The sequence below is a fragment of the Hemibagrus wyckioides genome, linkage group LG13 (genome assembly GCF_019097595.1).
Source record: "Hemibagrus wyckioides isolate EC202008001 linkage group LG13, SWU_Hwy_1.0, whole genome shotgun sequence".
Classification (NCBI taxonomy): Eukaryota; Metazoa; Chordata; class Actinopteri; order Siluriformes; family Bagridae; genus Hemibagrus; species Hemibagrus wyckioides.
Window position 1 is genome coordinate 14162036 of NC_080722.1, and position 7424 is coordinate 14169459.

Sequence of the window (7424 nt, forward strand, 5' to 3'; positions counted from 1 at the left end):
AAGAGACAAGTTTGAGAAAGAAAATGAGGGTTTGGGGAATCATGATGAAGCAAACCAGCAACAGGCAAACAAACAAACGAACAAACAAACAAACACGTTTATTTATTATTTTTTATGTTTATGTTATATATTATGTTTGAAAGAAAGAAAGAAAAGGAAAAAGCAATAGAGCTATGTTGAAAATAAAATATATTTTTGTTTGTTATTATAGTTATTACATAAATTATTTTCAATATTTTTTTTTTGATTTAATAATATAAATAATAAAGCACGTGGTTTGCTTCTCTTAAAAAAACTACATATACCAGAGCGGGACGTGTTTGCTGACGTCATCTTCGTGCGCCTGATAACTAGGAGGAGTGACTGTGAACGGCATGGCTGCAGTAAACAGCACTAGTTTATCAAAGTTACAATCCTTAAATGGCGTATTCGCCATATATAAGAAATCGGGACCCACGTCTGCAGACGTGTTAAACACACTGAAACAAGCGCTGTTAAAAGGTAGGCAGAGTTCATTACTTACAGAGAGAGCAGTTGTTGTGTATCTAACCGGTTGTTGTGTATCTAACCCATGGAGTGTATGCATTTCTACATGCATGTGAACGGAGTAGATTATATTGTGTTAATCCTGTAAGTGTATTCTCTCATCAGAGGCTGGTGTAGATAAAGCAAACCCTCGAAAAAGGAAGAAGCAGGCTATCAAACTGGGCCATGGTGGGACTCTGGACAGCGCTGCTTCAGGTGTTCTGGGTACGGTACAGCTACATCACACAAAGCACACACACATGATGAGCAGGTGGAATGATATTAAACTAAATGTCAATGTCTTGCAGTTGTTGGTATCGGTGAAGGGACAAAGATGCTCACCTCCATGCTTTCTGGATCGAAGGTAGGCCAAATTCTTCATCATCATCATCATCTTATTATTATTCATTTATTGTTAAAACAGTTTAATTGTTTTGGAGCAAGATGCAGGTCCAATGATGCTGAAGTGTTTGTTTTATTTATTTATTTATTTATTCTCCACAACTGCTTAAAGAAATACACAGCTGTAGGAGAGCTGGGTAAAGCAACCGATTCCTTTGACGCTACAGGAAGTGTTGTTGAGGAGAAAAGCTATGGTATGTTGTATTATAAATATTTCAACTCTAGAAGAAAGCCCGATGCCCAATATTCATGCTCATTGTTTTTTTTGTTGTTGTTGTCTTTTATTCAAGATCACATAACGAGAGAGGCATTTGAAGACAAGCTGAAGCAGTTCACTGGTGAAATCATGCAGGTGCCCCCTCTGTGAGTCTTTCAGTTCATTCTGATGTCCTTATCCTTCTGATGATCACAACACTAAGCCATGTGTGATGCCATTTTCTTGTTAGAATAAAGTATATATGAATGCAATAATATAATAATCATTTTAATTAATTGAGTTTTATATATCATATGGGTGACAAATGAAAGGAAATTCCTTTTTGTTAACTAGACCAGGTTTAGTGCACCTTGGCATTGATTTTACATGACTGTTGTAGTTTTGAAGATGGAGAGGGTGAGAGTTTTAAACCTTCCATATGTATGCAAATAGATTAAGATCTGGTGAAGACCATAACAAATGATTTATATCATTTTCATCCTCATCGCACCATTCGGTGAGCTTCATGCTCTTTGAGTGGTTACAATGACATCTTGGAAGAAAAAACTCCCGTCAAAATAGATGTTTTATCCCAGCATTTACAGTGACCTGAAGCCATGTCATCAAACTGCATCCACAGTATATACAGTGAGGGGAAAAATTATTTGACCCCTGCTGATTTTGTACGTTTGCCCACTGACAAAGAAATGATCAGTCTGTAATTTTAATGGTAGGTGTATTTAAACAGTCAGAGGCAGAATAACAACAAAAAATCCAGAAAAACACATTTCAGAAAAGTTCTACATTGATTTGTATTTTAATGAGTGAAATAAGTATTTGATCCCCTATCAGTCAGAAAGATTTCTGGCTCCCAGGTGTCTTTTATACAGGTAAGGAGCTGAGATTGAGAGAGTGCTCATACTGTAATCTCAGCTCACCTGTATGAAAGACACCTGTCCACAGAAGGAAGCAATCAATCAGATTCCAAACTCTCCATCATGGCCAAGACCAAAGAGCTGTCCATGGATGTCAGGGACAAGATTGTAGACCTATACAAGGCTGGAATGAGCTACAAGACCATCGCCAAGCAGCTTGGTGAGAAGGTGACAACAGTTGGTGCGATTATTCCCAAATGGAAGAAACACAAAAGGACTGTCAGTGTTCCTCGGTCTGGGGCTCCATGCAAGATCTCACCTCATGGAGTTTCAATGATCATGAGAACGGCGAGGAATCAGCCCAGAATTACACTGGAGGACTTTGTCAATGATCTCAAGGCAGCTGGGACCATAGTCACCAAGAAAACAATTGGTAACACTACGCCGTGAAAGACTGAAATCCAGTAGCGCCCGCAAGGTGCCCCTGCTAAAGAAAGCACATGTACAGGCTCATCTGAAGTTTGCCAGTGAACATCTGAATGATTCAGAGGAGAACTGGGTGAAAGTGTTGTGGTCAAATGAGACCAAAATCCAGGTCTTTGGCATCAACTCAACTCGCCGTGTTTGGAGGAGGAGGAATGCTGCCTATGACTCCAAGAAGACCACCCCCACCGTCAAACATGGAGGTGGAAACATTATGCTTTGGGGGTGTTTTTCTGCTAAGGGGACAGGACAACCACACCGCATCAAAGGGACGATGGACGGGGCCATGTACCGTCAAATCTTGAGTGAGAACCTCCTTCCCTCAGCCAGGGCATTGAAAATGGGTCGTGGATGGTTATTCCAGCCTGACAATGACCCAAAACACACGGCCAAGGCAACAAAGGAGTGGTTCAAAAAGAAGCACATTAAGGTCCTGTAGTGGCCTAGCCAGTCTCCACACCTTAATCCCATAGAAAATCTGTGGAGGGAGCTGAAGGGTCAGTCACAAAACCTTAATGACTTGGAGAGGATCTGCAAAGAGGAGTGGGCCCAAATTCCTTGAGATGTGAGATGTGTGCAAACCTGGTGGCCAACTACAAGAAATGTCTGACGTCTGTGATTGCCAACAAGGGTTTGCCACCAAGTACTAAGTCATGTTTTGCAAAGGGGTCAAATACTTATTTCACTCAATAAAATGCAAATCAATGTATAAAATGTTTAACAACAATGTATAAAATGTTTTTTTGGATTTTTTTTTGTTGTTATTCTGTCTCTCACTGTTCAGATAAACCTACCATTAAAATTACAGACTGATCATTTCTTTGTCAGTGGGCAAACGTACAAAATCAGCAAGGGATCAAATGATTTTTTCCCTCACTGTAACAGCCAATGATTTTTCCTTTAAATTGTCACCCACTTGTATACTGGCTTACTGGAAATGTTATCTATAGAAACACATTTTTAGGGAAGAAAAATCATTTCAAGGTCTTTTGACATCTTATGAAAATGTTATATTTGCATGAAACAGTTGCATTTTACAGTGTTTTTCATGTTTATCGTAGATGCATTCATGTCAGTATTTTACATTTGATCACGTAGGTACTCGGCACTGAAAAAAGATGGCAAGCGCCTTTCTACCTTGTTGAAAGAAGGTCATAAAGTGGAAGCTAAGCCGGCACGTCCTGTTACAGTTTACAGCATCACCTTACAAGACTTTAATCCCCCACTCTTCACTTTGGGTTAGTAGAAATATTAAAATGTCACTCTTTCTGATCTTTGGTTAGTGGGCTACAGTCATTTGCTGATAAATGGCAGAAACGTTTTTATTCAATTTTAATGCCTTTATATATTTATTGTATTTCTTATCAAATTACTTCTGTATTTTTGTAAGGCTTTACACTTAAAAAAAAAAAAAATAGGAAAATGGTTTTAGTATACACTTATGAAACACTTTATTAGGAACAACTGCTCATTCATCCAGTCATCTAATCAACCAATCATCTGGCAGCACTGCAGTGCATATAATCACGCAGAAACAGACCTTTGGATAACGTTCAGGTCAACCAGCAGAATTGAGGAGTGGATGTGAGCTCAGTGATTTTGACTCTGGCAGCATTAATGGTGTTGCACAAACTGGTTTGAATGTTTCTATGCTGACTGCTGATCTTCTGGGACAACAGTCTCGAGAGTTTTCTCAGAATGGTGTAATTAGAAAAAACATCCGGGGAGCAGTAAATCTGCAGACAGAAAGACCTTTTTGAGAGCGGTCACAAAGAATGGCCAAACTGGTTTGACTTGACAGAAAGATTACAGTAACTCAGATAGCTATTCCGTATGACAGCGATGAGCAGAATGCAAAACATCTCGCACCTTGAGGGAGATAGGGTACAAAAACAGAAAAATGCATCAGTTTTGTCAGCCAAGAACAGAAAGGCTGCAGTGGGCACCGGCTCACCAAAACTGGACAGTTGAAGACAAGAAAAATGTAGCCTGGTCCGAGGAATCTCAATTTTCCTGAGACTCATAGATGGTATGATCAGAATTTGGCACCAATGGCATGGATCCAGTGTGCCTTGTGTCAATAGTCCAGGCTTGTGGAGGTGGTGTAATGGTGTGGGAAATGGTTTCCGGATACACTTTGGGCCATTAATACCAATCAATAATCACTTTAATGCTACAACCTATCTGAGTATTGTTACTAACTTTGTATTAGCTTTGTGCATTCCTTCATGGTCACAAGTTACCATCTTCTAGTGGTTATTTCTAGCATGATAACAAACCATGTCACAAAGCAAAAGTCTTAAACTAGTTTCATGAACATGGCAATGACTTCAGGGTTCTTCAGTGGCCTTCCCAGTCACCGGATCCAAATCCAGTAGATTCAGATGAGATTCACATCGTAAAAATGCACCTGAAAACTGCAGGAACTGCATGATGAGAATCTCAAAAGAATGGTTCCAACATCTTGTGGAATCCATGGCATGAATACTGAAGGAGCAAAGGGTATCCAATATTAGTATCTTGTTCCTAATAAGGTTTTCAGTGAGTGTAAGTGTTCTCCTCAGCCACTGGCTACCTCCCAGCCTCAGGTAGTTGTAAAACCAAGGTCTTCCTGCATTGTGCCATGTTTCTTCAGTGTTTAATTAATCTTGGGTGCAGTCAACCAGAACAATATCTTAATAAACATGATATAGCTTATGGAGAACTCTCTACAAGCACATAAGATATAACAGAAACATAAAGTGTACACTCACTAAACTCTTTAACTGAAGCTCCTGACCTGTATTGGCAGGATTTCATGCATTGCGCTGCTGCCACTTTATTGACTGATTGAATAACTCCAGATGTTGGAGAGTGTATATATTTTTAATTAATAGATTAAATCATTTTCTTTATTTTGTCTTTCATTGACAAATAAACATAAGTATAAATTTAAAACGATATTCATCACTAGCAGTATGTAATAGAGTATAACAGTCATCAGTGTGCTTTTCATGTTAACAGATGTTGAGTGTGGTGGAGGGTTTTATGTCAGAAGCCTGGTGGATGATCTGGGAAAAGGTAAATGGGTGAAATTTCCATTGTTCTATACTGATCAAGTTTATATTTAGACACCATCATATTTAAAATGTTTTGGTGTTCTGGGCATAAGGTGTGTGTGTGTGTGTGTGTGTGTCGTCGTCTTCCCTCTGCAGCATTGTCTTCATGTGCTCATGTACGGGAGCTGACCCGGACAAAGCAGGGCCAGTTCACTCTACAAGAACATGTGTTAAGGGAGGAGCGCTGGACCTTCCAGGACATTTCTGAGGTATTACAGCCCTGCCCAAAGCCTGCAGCTGTGCAAAAAGCGAGCAAAAAAAGCAAAAGGCAGGACGCCGCCTCCCAGCACGGCTCCGAATGTGCTGCAAAAGATCTCCAACACAGCAGATCTGATGCCGTTGGTGAAGACCATAAACACAGCAGCGATTAAAGAGCACTCTGTTGGTGGGGAGGGGAGTGCAGGAGGCACTAATTCCGAACAGTTATGTTCATTCTGTTGATTTGTGACTACTCCATTAAATGCTTAATTGAGTTCGTAACAAATGGCAACAAACAAGTTGTCATATAATCATGCAGTGAGTAATGGAGAGAATCAGCTTCACCACATCAAAAAGCCCTTGTGAGTTGCACCAGAATTCCTTATAGTGGAATTGTTTTATAACAATGTTCTCTTGGCTGCCATCCTCATGTTCCAAAAGCACTGATACTTGTTTTTCTTGAACCTCAGGCAATTTGTGGTGAGGCTAAACTGCTCTGTTTTTTTTTGTTTTTTTTTTGTAATGGCCATACGCCATTTGGCATCTTCTTGTGGTTATGGTGCAAGAGAGGAACTGACATACTTGCACTGTTTTTCCCCCACTCGAAAATAATAATCTGCCACAGAGGTGCTGACCTTTAAGTTGAACCTCATTTATAATTAAAAGCTGGCCCAGATGGTATATGTTTTAAATTATAAAATAAAAGAAAGTATTTTGGGGGGAAAGTGCAAGAACTGAATTTTGTTTTGATATAAAACAGAGAAGGAACATAAACCACAAAAATGTCATTTCAAAGCAGACATCTGCACTCATAAGCAACTGAATCCTAGCGATGTGAGAATTCTGCTGTTAATGAGTCGGCAGCTGAAATGTTGAGCTAAAGGGAAATTCAGGCTTTATTTTTGTTTTTTTTTTTGTTTTTTTTTTAATACTTGTAGTAGCCAAGCCTGATATATTGTTTTACGGAAAGAATTAACTGATGTTTATGTTCAGCAGACCTCTTGGCATTGGCAGAAATAAAGCCAATAATGAAACAATAGTGTGTCTTATAATTGTGTTTAATGTTGTATAGACAGAAATAATACAGCACACTAGCGAGTGGTACAATGTTTATTCACGTCACAACTGTACTATTAAGTAATGCAATACAAAAGAATTATTTAAACTTGTGCCTTAAATGGTCTTGAGGAAGAAAAAAAAACAGACAAAAATACAACATAAGCATCAAAAGGTGCGGGCTGTAATTTTCCATTACTTACATTTTTTAAGGGTTTGTAGTATGTTAAGACATCGTGAGTTTTAATTTGCAGTGACTAAATTAAAGACCTAATTAACAAACAAAAGTCTGTTTAATTTAGTCATATAAAGTGATTAGACATATAAAATGATGTTAGTCGTACTGGCTAGCTTCTTATCAGTATTCATATTTTTATTTTTATCTTAGCCAGTTATTGAAATTAGCCAATTCAATTCAACTGATCTAGTTTATTGTTTCATTTGCCATATTAAAACTATTAATAATTCAACATCAGTTTTTGTTATTGCTCTTCCTTCAGGGTGTACACAAGTTCCTTTCTTTTGAATAAAACAATAAATGTTGTTTATTAAATGTACGCTGGTTTAAAACCAGGGTCAGCTTTGAATATG

At 38.6% G+C, this 7424-nt stretch overlaps 1 protein-coding gene across 1 annotated transcript; it reads left to right on the forward strand.

The window, feature by feature from the left end:
* The first annotated feature begins 347 nt into the window (after positions 1 to 347).
* trub1 (TruB pseudouridine (psi) synthase family member 1) lies at positions 348 to 7215 on the forward strand. Its single transcript, XM_058405541.1, has 8 exons — positions 348 to 501; positions 652 to 750; positions 834 to 889; positions 1040 to 1121; positions 1218 to 1290; positions 3580 to 3719; positions 5485 to 5541; positions 5676 to 7215. Exons 1-8 carry the CDS (start codon positions 375 to 377, stop codon positions 5948 to 5950), a joined length of 909 nt encoding a protein of 302 aa, XP_058261524.1. The 5' UTR covers positions 348 to 374; the 3' UTR covers positions 5951 to 7215.
* Positions 7216 to 7424: the final 209 nt, after the last annotated feature.

What these genes read in the sequence shown, in the direction of transcription:
- trub1 (XM_058405541.1), top strand. Translation starts at nt 375, where the DNA reads ATGGCTGCAGTAAACAGCACTAGTTTATCAAAGTTACAATCCTTAAAT. An exon ending in ATCATGCAGGTGCCCCCTCT is followed by an intron (nt 1,291 to 3,579) that starts GTGAGTCTTTCA and finishes TTGATCACGTAG; the next exon opens with GTACTCGGCACTGAAAAAAG. An exon ending in TCCCCCACTCTTCACTTTGG is followed by an intron (nt 3,720 to 5,484) that starts GTTAGTAGAAAT and finishes TCATGTTAACAG; the next exon opens with ATGTTGAGTGTGGTGGAGGG.